This window comes from Myodes glareolus, chromosome 4 (genome assembly GCF_982192425.1).
Source record: "Myodes glareolus chromosome 4, mMyoGla1.1, whole genome shotgun sequence".
Classification (NCBI taxonomy): domain Eukaryota; kingdom Metazoa; phylum Chordata; class Mammalia; order Rodentia; family Cricetidae; genus Myodes; species Myodes glareolus.
In genome coordinates this window covers 46,362,235-46,380,364 of record NC_142029.1, presented here as the reverse complement: position 1 = coordinate 46,380,364, position 18,130 = coordinate 46,362,235, and the positions used below count along the sequence as shown (strand labels likewise).

Sequence of the window (18,130 nt, the reverse complement as noted above, 5' to 3'; positions counted from 1 at the left end):
TGGAGTGGGTTATCTTCAGTATCCAATGGAAGTAAACCAGAGTCCTTGTCAGGGGAAAGCAGGACAGTCAGAGACATGGTGAAAGATGTCACAGTAACATGAGATCATGATCCAAAGATTGAGCCACTTGTAGAAACTGATAAAGGCAAGATGGTAAATTCTTCCCAGAGCCTCCTATGTTAGTCTCTTTCCCTTCCTGTGCAAAATACCTAAAAGAAATGTGGAGAATGTATTTTGGCTCATGGTTTCAGAGGCCTCAATCCATGGTCTTTTGGTTTCACCCTTCTGGATACATCAAGACAGCAAGAACATATGGTGGTCAGGGAACAAGGACCAGCAGCTTCCCAAAGTATACTAACAACAAGGTTCTCTACCTCCTAAGTTTCTGACGCCTCCATTAGTTCATTAAACTAGGAACTCACTATCTATTAATGAGCTGATAGCCCCCATGATCCAATCACCTCCCAGAATCCCATCCTGGCCATTGCTGTGCTGTGGACCAAGTACTCAACTCATGAGCCCTTGGAGGACATTCCAAGTCCAAACCACAACTTTTCTAGATGAAACACAGCACTGTTAATACTTTATTTTTAGCTGTCTGGGGCTGATTTTAGACTTGTATACTATGATGGTAAGAAAATACACAAGCCACTGTCTGCCCTAATTTACTATAACAGCCATGGAAAATTAACTCAGAAACCCAACATCTACATGATTTACCTGCAGCCTGCTGGGCTGGAATGAAGTTCTTAGTCTTGCTCAGAAATCTTGTATCTTCAGGAAGCATCCATAAGGCTGAGAGAGCCTAGCCTGCTAACTTTTTAGGGGTTGTAAAGTTTTAGGATTTTCATGATCCTTAACATTTATTACTTAAAATTAAGATGCACTCGGGAACATTCCTCCTCCTTGTTAGTACTCCAAGTTCTCTTCTGGCTAATCAACTTCACAATATGATCTCAAATACCTTTCAACCACTGTTATAAAGCAGCCCATGATTTGTATTAAATTGAATAAATTGTCACTACTCATGCAAGTTAGTAAGATGAATCTTCTTGTGTTGTATAGAAACATACATGAAGGTACCCTGTATCTGTAAGGATTAAAGTGTTTTTAGTTGTATTATACTAAATAGTCCATGCTTTGTTCTGCTATTCTTTGTTAGTCTCTTAAAGAATCGAACTTCCCTTCAAAGTCATTTTGAGAGAGAATTTACTTGGGTGACGTCATTCCCAACCACAGTCCTGTATGACTTAGTCTAGGATCCCTGAGATGACATTGCCAGCACACACTCTCAGAAATCAAGAGACATTGCAGACATGGGCTAGCTTTTCAGAGAAATGAAAACTTGCCTGTGTAAAAATCAAACCAGAGAAAGTTCCTGCGCAATAAATGCATTTATTTTGCAACTGAAGCGAGACAAATGGTGGGCAGAATCATAAAGACGATGCCACCCAAAGATTAGCAGCTGGCCATGCATACAACTCACTGTGCAGAACTGAGTTGTTTTCAAAACCAGCAAAGTAGGGTGGATTCCTTTGTGAAATGAACATCATGTTGCTCCCCAACCCTGAACAGCTGTGAATGTACACACAACCCACTGGCCAGGCAGTCAACACCTACACACCTGCCAAGCAGACAGACAACATGGCATACAGTATCTTGTTTTGAAGCCAAATGGTTCAGCAGCATGGCCAGAGGGACACCCAGAAGGGACTCACATCAGTCAGATGACAATCTGCTCTACCATTTTTTGGGAACTGAAATGCTTGTGAACTACTTTAGGCTGGCATCCATGGGGCCAGAGCTGTCCCAGGTTTAAAGCACAGACAGATGGAGTTCCTCGGGTAAGCTGCCTCAGCATAACTCAGCAGAGACACAGTCACAGTGTGTGTGAGTCTCCTGGCATCCTGGTAAATGTTCCCCAACTAAAATATGACTTAGTGAAGGACCAAATGGAGGGAGGGTACCAAGACCTGGAGAGCCTTCCATCAGAGCCAGGATGCCATGTTCTATTTTCTACTGCTTATATATACATTAGCTCGTGTTGGATGCTAAGTCTGAAAGTCTCGGAATACTAGAGCTGGGATGGGTCATCGACCGCAGACATGCCACCTGACCTTTAAAGCCACGGCAGTCCAGAGAGGTAAAGCAGCTTGTCACAGGCAAAGGGCTAGATGAGAATGCAGTGACCTAACATTCACCTAGGGGAGCTCGGCTGCATGTGTGGCCAATATTTTCAATAAGGAAACTTTAATACTGTGTGTCTTTAATCCAAAAAGAAAAACACAAAAGTCACTGCCATCCCCCAAAAACCAAAACGGTGTCTTCCATCTCCAAATTCTACATCACTATCACTAAGTCCCAGCCCTAGCCTAAGCCTTAAACTTTAAACATCATCCTCTCTCCCCTCTACACACACACACACACACACACACACACACACACATGGGTAGGTGGGTGGGCAGGGTGTAGGGGCGCGGAGGGTTTTTGCTATACAGAGACAGAACACATTCTTAGGAAAGCGTCATTTCTCAGCCCAGGTCTATACGTGAGGTCTGGGAAACCGGCTTATTTTCTAGAAGAACAGATGGTTCCGAAATCAGAAGATCATCCTCCCCAAACGAGGAGTTCTGGTCCGTGTTTACGAAGTTGGGGATGTCAAACTTCATAAACCTGCTCAGCTGCTCCTCAGGGCCCCCACTGCTTCGGATGGCTTCCTGGAGATGGACATCACTGTCGATGGCTGTTGTCTGGTGGCAGACTTTGACCCTGTCCAAGTGCTCCACTTCGTTGATATAACAGTGGAAGAGAGACCGGGACTCCTCGTTGCCCTGACGAGAGAACACCTTATCTGACTCCGGTGGCTTTCCAAAGTCTGACACAAAGCTGTTCATTCTGAACCTCTTCTCTGATGACTCTGCATTGCTGTAAAGACAAGAAGGGGGGCGGGGGCGCAGATCCTCAGCTCACTGGCCTGCTGGCTCATGGAAGAGATTCCCATGAAGCACCTCCTGGGTGTCCCCTAAGGGCATGTGGACCACCACCAGCAGTGAGATACATCGCTCCTAAGCATAGGACTCCAAGGTAAAAGCCTCCAGAGGACAGCTGCTGGATTTTCCTGAGGGCAGATACAGTGCAGGACCCCACCCCATAGCACCCTGTAAGCACTCCAAGGATTCTTAGATCTCCTGAGTTGAAATCAATTCCTAATCTTGATTTTGTGCCTATGTATACATGGTGTTTATGTGTATATAGGTGTTTGTGTGTGTGCACCTGTGGAGACCAAAAGTCGATATCCTGTTTCTGCACTTTCTGCTTCTTGTTTTTTTGTTTTGTTTTGTTTTGTTTTTCTTTTATGAGGCAGGGTCTCTCACTGAACCTGTGGCTCACTGATTCAGCTTTGGCTGGCTGGCCAACAAGAACCAGGGAATCTTCCTGCCTCCACCTTCCCAGTGCTGGGAATACAGTCACACACCACACACTGGTTTTCATGTGGGTTCTGGGGATCCAAAATCAGGGCCTGAAACTTGCATGGCTATCACTTAAGCAACTAGGTTGTCTCCCAGCCTTGCATCAAAGGCAATTCAGGTGCTTCTGAAGAAACAAAGTCCTGCCTTGCAAACCTTCAGGACTTCTGGAGATATCAGTGATCAGCACTGTCATAGAACCCCAATGATCATTGCTAGAGTGATGATCAAATTCATAGGCCTACAGCATACAGCATGGGCCTCTAGCAGATAGCACAAGCCTACAGCACTTCCTGGTTGGAGCCCTGACAGTATCTGTCAAGTTGCCTCCTTCCTCTAAGCCCCTTCTTAGGCATATAGTAGCCATCTCTGCAAGAAACCTTTTCCGGTCCTTATGACCTGGGGTAGCTGCCCTGCAGGGACACCGGGTGCTTCTCCTCATTCATCTTCCTCTGTGTTGTGCCTATTTCTTCACTTCTCTGTCACCTCCTTTACGTTGTAAGTGATCCAGGGTGGCATTGTGTGCTTCTTGCCTACCACATCCCCACTTCCAAGAACAGCAGTAGGTAAATAGATACTAATTGTGTAGCATATTTTTGTTGGATGAGTGAATGAATGAACACATCGGTTATGAAGATATCTGAAATTAAAGCAAATCTTGGCTTGGCAAGATACCTCTTCTACAGATTCTACAGGCTGGAAAAAAGTCAAAGGCATGCTCAGCTAAGGCCTAAAACCAGAAGCGGATGAACCTGAATGGAGAGATGATTGGTACTGAGTGTAGATTCCAGAGACAGTGATATGGAAAGTCCATCAATCAGTCCCATGCGGATCTCTCCTCTATCTGTATCTGGCTACAGGAAATCACCTCGTCTTTGCTCCCTGCATCTCCAAGAGCTGCTCAAGAATCTGCCATGAGGCACTTCCCCAGGGTACTTGGCAAGCACAGACCATCTGGTACTTCCACAACTGACTGGCCTGGGTGGTTTCACAGGCTGAGATACCATGGGAGCAGGCTATCTTCCAGCTGTTTACTGCAAATGCCCCTCAAGGATGCTCAGTGTTATAACACAGCATTGCTGTTTACAAAGTTCACATTCAAGGACCTTGGGTTACAGGTCAGAGAGATGGTACAGCAGCCAAGAGTACGCGCTGACTGTTCTTCCAGAGAACCTAAGTGTTTAGGACCACTTATTGCTCCAGATCCCAGGGTCTGATACCCCCTCCTGGCCTCAGTGGGCACCTGCACACATAAGGCATACAGACGCGCGCACACACACACACACACACACACACACACACACACACACACACACAAATTCTTCACTAAAAAACCTCAAGTTACAAAAACTATGTTTTAAGTTTATGATCATGTGAGCCATATACATAGCTATCCTTGGCAATATATAGCTACAGGCCTCAGTTCACACAGGCCTCAGTTCACACAGGCATGCTAGAGGGGAGTCATCTTAAAGCAGCTTGCTCCTTGTTGAGTCATACCTGTGAATACTCTTAGGCAAGTGATGCAGTGACTATCGAAAGATGCTCTCTAGTAGGCAGTGGGGAGCCTGCAGCTGTACCCTGCCTTCCGTAGTCAAGAATGAAACGCACACATTATTGCTAGATTCATAAAATGTGTGCCTATGGTGGCCTGGGTGCCACTCCTCTCATGACCGAGGAGGGCTAGCTGCAACTTCAACCTGTCACACTTGGGAGGTCCTGGGAGAAAAACTAAAGCTTACAACATCAATAATAACAGCTTAAAAGAAGTTTAAGACCAGCCAACCCTTCCACCGTTCTGGCTATACCCGTGAAAATAGAAAATTACAAGATCCAAACATCTTGAATTCCCCCTTAGCTAAAATGATATCTGAAATCAGAAACCTCAAGATTCAAGAACCATAACTTTGAAAGAGTGGGCTAATGTCTGGTACCATCATGATAAGAGAGTGCCCAAAGAATCTTGCAGGAAATATTATGCCCTGAAATCCCAGGTCAGTTGTGACAGTTCACACCCAATCTACACTGCTGTTCTGAAGCCAGAATCTGGCTAGACATCTTCCTACACCATCCTAAGGGCTGAGAAATAAACACTCTTTTATTTTGCTAGAAACCTGAACCCATTTTCTCATTGTTTTGAGAATGTGTATTCTTTATTTGTAATTTGAATTTCACTAATCATCTCCAACATCCTGCTTCCCTGGCTAGACCTCACTGTCCTGAACCTTGGCTTTTCCTCCTATAGTCTCCAGGCCTGTGGTGTTATCTGAATAGGCGGCACCTCCCAGAAGGGCCCAGCTAGTTCTCTAACCCATGCAGCAACTTCCTCACTTGACATGCCTCCCCAGTTCTACTCACCTCAACTCCCACACCCTCTGCCTGATATTCTTAACCTGCCCCTCACCTTTGTCCCTTCCCATGTCCCCTCACTCCACAGTAGAGCCACAATGGACCTGATTGCCCCTCTTCATGCATGCATCTGTGATGTCCGGCAGGCCTCCTCTGGCCTGATGTGGTCATTGCCTCCATGGCAAGACTCAACAGGAAGCCATCTGTCCACCCACCCCTGTCCTGATGTCTTTTTTCTGGTTTCTCACAGGCTGTGGTTTTCTGCCTTCCATAGGAGGCATTGGCTCAGAAGCCAATGTTCTTTTGTTCCTATACACAGATGAGCACATTGGCAAATATCTGTGTCATTCAAAGGGCTTTGCAAGACATGGCCTCGGCGGCTGCTATATGAAACACTGAATCAAAACTGTCTCTATAGGCTTCTCCCACACCCTAACTGCTATAAGACATACAACCATCCCCAGATGTATCTTCTTGTGATAGAAACCCAAAGAAAGTCAAACACACCTCTAACTGCAGAAGACGACACAGGTTATGCCCTGAGTTAGCCCCGAAGAATTTCCCCGATTCCCTACAAATGAAATGCTTGTTGCTGGGCTGAGTCACCACAAACCAGGGGGCACCTGCCATTTCCAGCAGCCACTTCCACGGGGCTCTTACAAGGCGAGAAACATCCTCCCAAGAATGAAACTCTGTGAGAAAATAGCCATCGCCACTCAGGGAGACACAGCCTATGCCAGGAGTTTATACACGCTATAAATCAGCCTGACAGGGGTGTCGAGCACGCACTCCCGTGAAAGCCCTTCTGTGTACACCTTCTGCTGATTAGCAGGGCGATGTCGGGCTGTGTGGGCAGAGAAAGGTCTACCCTTAGAATTCTTCTCAGCAGGACCCTGGACAAGCAGTTGCACACACGTAGTAAAACCTCCTAATTGATGGGAAAACAAAGGCAACTCAGCAAAGGTTTCTGGGGTTGGACCCAACGCGGCTTTTCTTCCTATTGACAGTGGTCACTGGCATCTCGAGATCCAGGGTTCCTTAGCAACCGCTCTCCATGTCTGCTCCCTACCAGCTGCTCCAAGGCTGCGGTCAGCACCAATGACTCCCTGCGCTGACATTTTCATGCTGTCTGCTCTTGTTACACACTCCCATCCTGGAGTGAGTGCCATGTTCTGCTAAATTACAACCTGAGACAAGATGTCATTCCTAGTCTTATAAGATCACGAGCAAGCCCGTATCCCCCTTAAATAAAAGCTACCTCAGGAGGCCATTTACAATAGATGTCTGAGGCTTGGAATTTTTTTTAAGAAGTCTAAAATATCTAACGTAAAAATGGATCTAAGACCTCTCTAACCCACCCATCTCTCTGTCAGATGTGTGCTAATAGGATATAATGCTCCAAGAAACCACTCGGGCTACCCGCTGACAAACAGGACAAAATGGCTTTTCCCTGTCTCCACAACGTCCAGATAAGAGCTTCCCCGCTACACGCAAAAAAAAAAAAAATACTCCATGGGAAAATTATCACCATCAAAGCTGCTTCTGCGGCCTAAAAGGTTTTAATAAAGAGGAGACCATCTGGATCCCTCCCTCCAAACCTTTCTTCTTTCTTTCCTCATGACCATAGGCACCTGGCTCTCCTCTCCTAGACAGGAAGCCCACAGTTCGCGGCCCCGAGTCGGCACGTGGGCACACAGCTGGTTCTGATCAATGATTAGCTGGAGAGAAGGATGTGTACCTACTCCTAGCTAAAGGACAGGAAGGTCAGAATCCCCGTGTATGCTGTCCCAACCGAGGATGCTGAGGGGTGGAGACTGTGATGCTCTAGAGCAGTGGTCCTCAGCCTTCCTAAGGCTGTGCCCTGTTAGTACAGTTCCTGTAGTGGCCTTCTCAACCATAAAATTTCATTGCTACTTCGTAACTGTAATTTTATTACTGTTGTGCATCCTAATGTAAACCTCTGATACACAACCTCTATGAAGGGGGGTCGTGACCCACAGGTTGAGAACCACTGCTCTAATAGACGCCACCTCTGCCAGTCACTTGAAAGCTCAGCCTCTGGCTTCCTTCTTACATCCCATAACCCAGATTAGCCCAATGAGTCCCTACCAGTGCCACATCATAACGTGGCCTCAGACCTTGTGAACAAGTATTTAAACTGTAGCTCTGGGTTGATCCAGTTTCCTAAGAGTGAAGGGTATTCCCATTCAATTTGTTAGGAGCTTGTAGGGTCCCAGTGAGTTCTGGTCTATGGCTGGGCACACTTCAGGATGACTCCTTAAGGAAGTAGACTAGACAGAGTTCTCCAGAGAAACAACAGAAAGCAAACCTACCCTTCTCCCTCTCTCCTTTCCTCCTCCTTCTTCCCCTCCCCCTCTCCCCCTTCCCTCCACTGTGTGTGTGCGCGTGTGCGTAGAGAAATTTCACTCCAGAATTGACTCATTCGTACTCTGTAAGCCCCAATGGCTGTAGACTCAAGGAAGAATTCTTGTCTTGGGTGTCAGTATCATTCCTGAAAGGCGCTCGGCTGAGTGAATGAAGCCCACCCACCTTCCAGAAAGCAATCAGCCTAGCCCTCGCTTAAAGTACGCAGATTTAAGTATTAACTTCATCTTTAAAAAAAAAAAGTACATGTACAGAAATACCTAGCGTAGTGTTTGGTCAAATAGCTAGAGACCATGGCCTAGTTAGGTATATGTGCAATGTTCTGCCTGCTTCTATGTATGCCACCTGCATGCCTGGTACCAGATGAAGTCAGAAGAGGGCATCAGATCCCCTGGAACTGGAGTTACAGATGGTTGTGAGCTGCCATGTGAGTGCTGGGAATCAAACCAGGGTCTTCTGAAAGAGCAGTCAATGCTCTTAACCACTGATCCATCTCTCTGATCTATTTTGTGTTTGTGTGTTGTTTGTTTGTTTTGTTTGTTTGCTTCATCCTTCCCTTTTCTTCATATTACAAATGTCACCGTAAGTTTGGATTTCCTAGAAAAAGTCTATGAAAAGCAAAGGTGTGTGGGATTTTTTTTTTTTTGAGAGGAAAGAGGATGAAGAAAAGGGAGAGGGGGAAAAAGGAGAGAGGGAAAAGGAGAGTATTTCTGGTGACATTTAAAGGGGTCTCCAGCATATGTCAGCTTATACTTTAACATAACAGCATTTCCCACCCTTTGGAATGTTTGTATTTAGAGGATTTCTCTAGCTCCTGACGTCTCCAGCAAACCGAGGAATGGGCTGAACAGTTCCCCTTCACTGGGATCTCCATTACAGTTGAAGTCTAGATATAAGAACTCACAACAGGCAGGAGAGACCGCCAGGCTCAACTCTGTAAATACATCAGCATGAGCAGCCAATGTCTTCCATAGAGACCCTTTCCAGGAAAGGGAGAAAATGCATCCTAACGTCAACATAAAAAATCAGATCTGGGATCAGCATGAAGAAGGCAAGGAAAGATCAAGAAGCCTGAATTGATAAGGGCGGCAAGAGGCAAGAAGTCAGGGAGAAAGGGTGATCTCTCCTAGATAGCACTCAGATCTGGGTAGGTAGCAATCCATGCCCGGCTCACCTCCCCATCCCTGTATCGGCCCAGCTCTGGTCCTCCCTCCGCCCCCAACACCCCATCTAGTCCTATGTGAAGCAGAGAGCTGCCCAGACTTACTCTTGGTGTGGGGCACCTGTCTTCGTCAGCAAAGTCAGCACAAAAAACATGAAAATCACAAAAACGGCGAGACCAACCCAGAATCCGATCACAATGGAATCTGCAAGACAGGGAAGGTGAAATTAGTGTTTGGCGGGATTTGAATCAGCTTAGATGCTGAGCTTCCTGGAGATTCCAGGGTGCACAGAATATAACAAGAAGTCAGTCAACCATCACAATTGGGCTATGAAGACAGGTCACAGGTTGTCCCAATCTTCTACTTTGTGCCTTGGATTAGATTGTTTTCTTTCAGAGATATTTAAAATGAGTTGACTCCACTTCAGCTCACTCATGTTCATATTGATGCAATTCAGGTCTTGACCACTTTCTGGAAAGGACATATAGCCTAGCCTCCTGACCAGTACAAAGGAGTGAATCCCTCCTACTTTCCCTCCCTTGGTCCTTTTCTGCACAAGCTGCTTTATCCTGGCTCTGACACTGAGACTGGCCCACACTGGCAGGTTGAAAGTGACTCTCACCATAGAGCCTTCATCCTGCAACTGATGGAAACCGAGGCAAAGACGCACAGTGGAGCACTGGGCTGAGCTCCCAAAGTCCAGTTGAGGAGTGGGAGGAGTGAGAATATGAGCAAAGAGATCAAGACCATGATGGGTTCACCCACTGAAACAGTTTACCTGAGCTCACCAACTCCAGCAGGACAGGGAAGAAGCCAGCACAGGACCAAACTAGTCCCTCTGAATGTGGGTGACAGCGGCATGGCTGGGGCAGACTGAGGGGCCACTGGCAGTGGCACCAGGATTTAGCCCTACTGTTCGTACTGGCTTTTGGGGAACCTGTTCTCTTTGGATGGATACCTTGTTCAGCCTAGATATAGTAGGGACGGCCTTGGGCCTTCCCCAAAGCTATGTGTTTTACCCTCTCTGAGGAGTGGATGGGGGTGGGGTGAGGGGGTAAGTGGAGGGAATGGGAACTGGGATTGGTATGTAAAATGAAAAAAAGGTAGTTTGTTTTCTTTTAAAAAAATATAACAGAATTTTTTTAAAGAAGTGTTTCTTAGAACACTTTCACCTTGCAGTCAGGAAGATACCCCACAGGGCTGGCTTTTATTGTCTCCTAATTTACTCCTACTTGAAATCCCATTTGGACGAGGGGCCACTGTATCCCTGTGTTTGTGTTAGCTCCTGGCTACCACTCCCTCACACCTACACTTGAGCAGAAGTTTTCACCCGTCTGGAGCTGATCTAAGTCTGCCCTGCAGGGTCCACCCTGTATAGTTAGCAATCTGGATAAAAATTAACGTCTTATTCCTAGTTCATTCCAGGTGCTAAAAAAAACAGCGATTTCTTTAGCCATTGCCTTTTAATCTAATGGAAGTAAGGCATGAAGGTAAAGAGGGTGCGGGAGGTATCTTCAGGATGGTTCAGCAGGGCAAAGCACTTGTGGAGGAATCCTGGCACACTGAGCTTGCGTTCCGAACCCGCGAAAGCTGCCATGAGAGAACCAACCCCACCAAGCTTCTTCTACAGGACCCCCAGGGCAGGTGTGCGCCCAGCCACACATCATACACACACAATAATAAATGAAAACACATAAAGCAAATCACCAAAACCATTTGTACTCGAGTACAGTTGACTTGAAATTATAAATCTCAATACACCAGGGATGTGCTATGATAAAATGGTGTATGGTTATCTTCAATTCCACATATTGTATTTTAGCAACTGCTTCACCGAAAGAGCCAACCCTGAAACTGTAACAGGCTTTCTTCTGGGCCACCAACCAGCTCCCAAATCACGACATGGAGACTTGTTATTAGTAATGAATGTTCAGTCTTAGCTTAGCTCTTGTTTTAATCTGTTTCTCTTATCTACGTTTTAGCCTCAGGACTTTTTATCTCTCATTCTACGTATCTTCCTTTCCTCTGTGTCTGGCCCTGGCTTCTGGTCCCGGTGTCTCCCCCTCATTCTCCTTCATTCTGTCTTCTCTCTCATGCCTCTAACCTAGATTTCTCCACCTACTTATTCTCTCGGCCCACCAGGCTTGCCTATCCCTCTCCCGCCTACCTATTGGCTGTTCAGCTTTGTAACAGACCAACCAGGTGCCTTAGGCAGACACGGTGAAAGAGCAGCACATCTTTACATAACCAAACAGATGCAGCACAAGCGCATGTAGCACATCTTTACATGGTTAAAGTAATATTCCTTAACATTCCACAGCATAAACAAATGTAACACATCTTTGCTGACTTAAAGTAATATTCCACAACAAACCCTCAAACTACATGCCAGTGTCATGTGTAAGTCCTAGAGTTAGCATGCAGTCCCACTGTGATGAGTGGAATTTCCAAATCTGTTTACTGAGAGGGTCTCTCCTGAGGAGAGTGAAGTAGGGGTCCCTGAGAGCCAAGGAAAGAGAGAAAATAGTCTCGTGGGCTGAGCAATGTCCTGAACTACACAAAACTTGACCATGTCCTTCCTGTAACCCCCTTGTTGTCTAATAAGCCTTCCCAAAGACCTCAAAGGAAGAGCAGAGTGGCTGCCCGGGGGTTTCTTCTCTATTAAAATGTGTATGTGAGATACTAGTCCCTCTTGGAGCATTCCTCTCTTCTACACTCAGACCATTTTTAGACTCCCACCTTAAGGATTTAAAATGTTCAATAAAATTATATGTTTGCAAATATGACAGACAGAAAACAAAAGTTATATAAAAGGCCCCACTTTACTGTATTGCTTGCTCTGGGTTTTTGTTTGTGTTTGTTGTTTGTTTGTCTGACCCAGGATTGCCATGGTGATTAAAAGCTGCTTTCCCAGGGAAGCCTCAGTATCCAGTCTCTTTGTTCAGAGCCCACAGCTGCAGCTTCCATAGGGATCAGTGGACTGGTTCACAGCACACTTCCACTTTCCTAAGCAGGGACCGGGTGGAGGAGAAGGGAAGGGATGCTGAGAATGACGCTACAAGCCAGGAGCTGAAACTGCCATCGCCATCCATAGCCACTCCACGGTACCCGGCATCCCAAAAAACCCTGGAGTGGCCACTGCTTCTGAGGCCACACCTTCACCAGTGGCCTCTCCTCGGCTCTCTTCAGGACTCAAACTCTGCCTCATGCTGTCAAGTGTGAGTTTCTCTCCATGACCCCTTCGCCCCTGGGGTTTCCACAGCACCTGCATCCATGGCCTCTCCTGGGCTCCTCAGCCCTTTTCCTTGATTCCTTCATGCCTTTAAAACCAGTACCATGTGGGAGACTTACACAAGTTCAGCTGCCAACTTGGAACTCAGCCTGGGGCCCTCCGGACCAGATTTTACCTCGACGAAGCCAGTCTCAATCACAACTGATTTCTCAGCTGCAGCTCACCTTCACCCATTTCCCCAGGAAAACAAAAGGTTCCGCTTCTCTAGTCCTAATTGAGATATATCTCACAAAGAGCCCAACAGAGTTTGTACGTCCCTCTGAAACCTCGCAGTCCAGACTTGTGTCATCTGCGCTGTGCGCAGCAGCTTTACCTTCCGGGTTCTCACAAGAGCTCACTGAGCTCTGAGCACTCAGCCCAAAGCTCCAGATTCCTCCTCCACAGCCAGGTACAAAGCAGTAGTGTTCCATCCCTGGTACCAGCTGCCTTGCTGGCTTCCTCCCCACCCCCAACCCCATGATAAACACTGACCGAAACCACCTTGGGGAAGGAAGGGCTTATCTCACCTAACTGTCCACCTTCCTGTCCACCTGACTAGAGTCAAGGCAGGAATTCAAGGTCTAAACCTGGATAGAAACTGAGGCAGAAGCCACAGAGGAGAAACATTCCTGACTGACTTGGACTTGCTCAACCAGCTTTCTTATACAACTCAAGACCACCTGCAGGGGGCGGAACCACCCACAGTGACCTGGCCCCTCCCACATCAATCCCTAGTCAAGAAAATGCCTTCAGACTTGTACAAGGGCTAAATCTGATGACTGAGAGTCTCGTCTTCTCAGGTGACTCCAGTGCGTGACAACTTAACAGACACTAAGTTACACGATGTCCACCTTCTGATGTTAGCTGTATCTTGGGGTTCAGTCCCAGGACACCCCCCCATTTCCTAATCACACCCCGTCACCAGCCTCTTTGCCTTGAAAGGCATTTAAATGCCGACAACTCTCAGATTTATGCCTTCATCATCCCCCCCCCACCACCACCACCTTGTCTTCCTGGATGTATGGTAAATTCTACAGGTGCAAAACTGAGCTCCAATGCTCCTCTCTGACACCGCTCTCTCCCTTACTTCCTCATCCCAGTTAATGGCGATTCCATTCTGCCCATTACTCTCTCTGGTCACAAAACTTCAAAGCAACCTTACCTGATCTCTTAAGCCATGTCAAGCATGACAAATCTGGAGAGACCCCGCATTTCTAAACATCTGAAATGCATGTACTTCTTGCTGGCTTACTTTAGCCTGCACCTCGGCACAACAATGGCTATGGTCCTTGCTTCTAAGCTCTCTCACTTCACCCTGAGGCACAGTAACCCCAGTAGAACCTAAAGCAGAGGCTTTTCCTCTGTTTCAAAGCCTTATCTGACTCCTTAGAGAAAAGCCAATGGTTTTAGCAGGGTCTCTATGCTCCACCCCCACCCTGTCCTCTTCTCCTTGACACTTGGCTTCTGCCACTCTGTATGGCATCTACTCCCCTGGCACTGGGATGACCTCCTTTTTCCTTGCATGTTCCAGTTCATTCCGGCCATGGAGCATTTTCTGGCCCGTTCTTCCCTGAGACATGGCTCAATCTCACAGTTCCTTCGATCTCTCTTTCAGATCTCTCCCCTTCACCAAAGCCTTCACGGCATGACAGAAGCCAAGCTGTGAGAGGAGGGGCTTTGGATTTTCAGCTCACTGCTGTCTCTCCAGTGCATAACGTGATTCCATTCATAATAGGTGCTCAGAAAATATGCTGAAATCACAAATGAATAATTTCCACACTGAACAGCAACCATGATTTTTGTAGACTGAAGAAGGTCATTTTAGGATGCACCTGCTCTTGCCAAACGTGGTCCACGTAAAGGGAGTTGACCATGATGGCCACTCTTGCCCACAATATACACTCCTTCTGGAAATGTTCTGTCGTCATTCTATTTGCCAGACTACCTTTCTGTGTCACCCAGTAAAACAGCATGTCATTAAGGGTTACTGCTTCTTTTGAATGGAAGTTCAGGAGTCGGATAGATGGCCATATGATGGCTCACGATTGACGATTGTCTGGAACCCCAGTTCCTCTTCTGGGCTCTGCAGGCACTAGGCACACATAGTGTACAGACATACATGCAGACAAAACACTAATACATGTAAAATAAATAAAACTAATAAAATGGAAGAATGTACAGATGGTCACAGTCCCATGGTGGTCATTCCTGTGGAGTTCCTGTGTATCAAGGGGACAGGCCCAGCTGTTGATGTTCCATTCCCTCTTGGCCTCATATTGTCAGGTTCCTGTACCAAGAACCCTTTTCTTCGGTCAGCAAATGCCTGAACATTTTTGTATTTTCATGGCATTAGTGTTTAAACAAAAGAATTGCTATTAATAATATGCAATGTGCCACATCTTGTCTTGGTTTTTAAAGGAATTTTTTTCAAACAATAATCATTTCTATAACAAAAAAAGAAATGCTCAAAGCAGAGCTGCATTGGTTGTCTCTGGAAATGTGCCAATAGAAATTAGAGCAGCAGGGCTACCTGTGGAGTCCCTTAGACCAAGGAAAAGAGACAGGACCAGACGGGTATAACGCTGATGGAAAGGCTCACATGACAGGGAACATGGCACTCTGCCAGTCTTTCCGATTTCCACCAAAATTCATAATAGACAAGTGTCCTTCCCTAGAAGTTATTCCATTAAAAACAACAGATTAAAGGACTAGCGATTTTAGGAGGGTGATTTCATACTCAGACCACAAGACCCTTATTCATATGATTAACGACTGCATGTCCTAAGAGGTTCATGCGCTTCCTCTTCATCCCCATAAATACTGAGCAGATGTCAACAAAGGAACAAGAAAAGCACTTCATTATTACCGCAAGTATGAAAGACATGTGGTTTAGCGAGTGGCTTTGCTTAAGGAAGCAAAGTAGAGATCCGTTCTTGCAGTGAAAGAGGGAATGGGTGCTACTAGTGGGTACAAGGATCACTGCTGCCCACAGGGAAGGGAGGGAGAGAGAGGGAGGGAGGGAGGGAGGGAAAGAACATGCCTATGATTCTGATCTTTCACATTTCCCAATGTGCCACTTTGTCTGGATCAATTTAGAGCTTAAAATGGAGATCTGGAGAAATGGCTCAGCAGTTAAGAGCACGTTTTTGTCCTTGCATCAGATCCAAGTTCATTTCCAGAACCCAGATCGGGTGACTCACAACTACCTGTATCTCTAGCTACAGGAGAACTGACATCCTCTTGTGACTCTGAAGAAAACACACACACACACACACACACACACACACACATACACACACATATACACACATACGATAGATAGAGTAGACAGACAGACAGATAGATGATAGACAGATAAAATAAATCTTAACAATGAGTCTAAAATGTTTACAATATTTACGTATACATTTCAAAACAACTGGCCATCACAGGGACAGTTACAGCATGACCCTGAATGGCTGGCAGTGCCTATCTATAGTATCAGTTTTGTCTTCCAAAATAAGGATGCTTCGTGTAAGTCAGAAGCATTGAGACTGAGAGGAGTGCAACGGTGACCTCTTACAGAACTGCACTGCTCTGTGGCAGATCACTAACCACGCCAATTCCCTGAAGTGTAATTCCCTGATGCCTACACCTCCTCAGTATATGTGGGGAGGCTGCTCTCATCTGTCTCTGTGAACACCGCTCTTCAGGAATTCAGCAGTCCAATGGGATTTTTGAAATTTTTTTAAATATTGATTTATTTTTATTTTATGTGTTTTAGTGCTTAGCCTGTAAGTATATGTGTGCCATTTTTGTACAATGCTCATGAAGTCCAGATGTGACCACTGTACCCCTTCAAACTGGAGTTACAGGTGGCTGTGGGCAGCCCTGTGTGGGTGTTGGGAATAAAACCTGAGTTTGTCTGAAGAGCAGCCAGTGCTCTAAACTGCTGAGCCATCTCTTCATCATTCTAATAGGTTTGTAAATGATACTACTGGCTATTACCAAAAAAAAAGAGTCTTCATGCAATCATTCTAGATTCTAATTCTATACATATTTTTGTTGTTGCTCTTCAAACACTGAGGCTTTGAGGGAGTAGTTTTTTGAAGTAGTTAATGTATTCTTTTTTTTTTTTTTTTAAAAAAAGCTTTTTCTAAGGCTAAAACATGAATCCACACTCTTCCACCAAGGGGATGTTGTTTCAGGTTCCTTGAAAATTAGAATTATCAATTCCCCCATATCATACCATTCCAGAACAATCAGCCTATGTGAAAGGGGTACTTGGTATTTAGAGATAGAAGACCTGATGCCACAGGGCGATTGATTGGTAATGAAAAATCCCCAGACTATCTTAATACAAAATATACAGCTTTAATAAACAGAAGTAAGACTTACAACAGCTTACACCAGAATTCAAACGAAGCGTCCTGGCGCAGGAGCCAGGCGAAAAAGAGAGCTAGCAGAGCGCACTTGCTAGGTTTATAGGCAGGCTTTAGCCTGAGGGCGGCACGCCCCAAAAACAAAATGTGATTGGCTGAACTCCCCTATCAAAGACCATTCTGTAAGATAGGATATTAGGGAAAGGCAGCCACAGGGATTTCACAGGTTAACAGAGATGTACGACGGTGACCCCAGGGAGCAGAACAAGACTTACATTTATGGGCCTTCAGTCCTTCAAAGGAAACTGGTCCAATCTCATAGTACTCATACTCCCAGGTGTAGTCAGAATTAGAAGCCGACTGCAGGGATGTTCTGTTAGAAGTCAACCTCTGGGCAGACATCTCCACCCTGCACACGTGGAGAAAATCAAATGCAGAACTCATCAGTCTATTCACAGTTACCCCAATTGCTCTCGGATGCATGCAAGAGGGTGGGGCCAAAAGTCACTGGGTCAGCAGCTGTCTAGACCTCACACCATGTAGCCACTATTTCCTTTCATTTCCATGAGCCGAGAATAAATATGAAGTCAGACATGCTGTCTTTGTGAGTGTGTGAACTGTACAGAATGCCTGGCATGCAGTCAGTGGGAACTTCTGGGAGACGGAAGCAGGGAGGGAAAGAAGAGACCGTGTCAGCCCCTCTGAGATTTTGCATCGGCCTCATCACCTAGACCTGTGTGCAGTAACATCAGTGTCAGGACCGAACTGCCAGCACATTTGTCTTCAGCATCTGTGGTCTGCAGACGTACATCCAGTGCAGACACACAGCAGGGACATGGACTACAGCAACTGCACAGGGTGGGAAGATCTTCAGTTGACGCCCACACCTCACCTTCGCTTATTCCTAAAGTAGGCCGTACTTCCAGGATTCCACAAATACCTTTGTTGTCGTTGTTTGGGATTATTTTAAATATTTTCTTTGGAGGATGTTAGAATATGTATCTGGGAAGAACACGGTCATTGCAGCTCATGTGTAAGTACTGTGAAGTGTCTCATGCAAGTAAGACTGCCTGCTGGGGACAGAGTCACAGGACCCCACAGACAAATGGACACACAGTAGTCATTTAGGGGAAC

General features: G+C 46.1%; 1 protein-coding gene across 3 annotated transcripts in view; it reads right to left on the bottom strand.

The window, feature by feature from the left end:
• Positions 1-1,375: 1,375 nt before the first annotated feature.
• Mrap2 (melanocortin 2 receptor accessory protein 2) overlaps positions 1,376-18,130 on the bottom strand; it is a 38,245-nt gene continuing 21,490 nt past the window's right edge. For all 3 annotated transcript variants that reach the window (XM_048435805.3, XM_048435806.3, XM_085689496.2), the window contains 3 exons: positions 17,272-17,405; positions 9,469-9,568; positions 1,376-2,925 (listed from right to left, as the gene is read on the bottom strand). In XM_048435805.3, the coding sequence (XP_048291762.1) occupies positions 2,532-2,925; positions 9,469-9,568; positions 17,272-17,398 (621 nt within the window). In that variant the 5' untranslated portion in view covers positions 17,399-17,405 and the 3' untranslated portion in view covers positions 1,376-2,531. The remainder of the gene's footprint in view (positions 2,926-9,468; positions 9,569-17,271; positions 17,406-18,130) is intronic.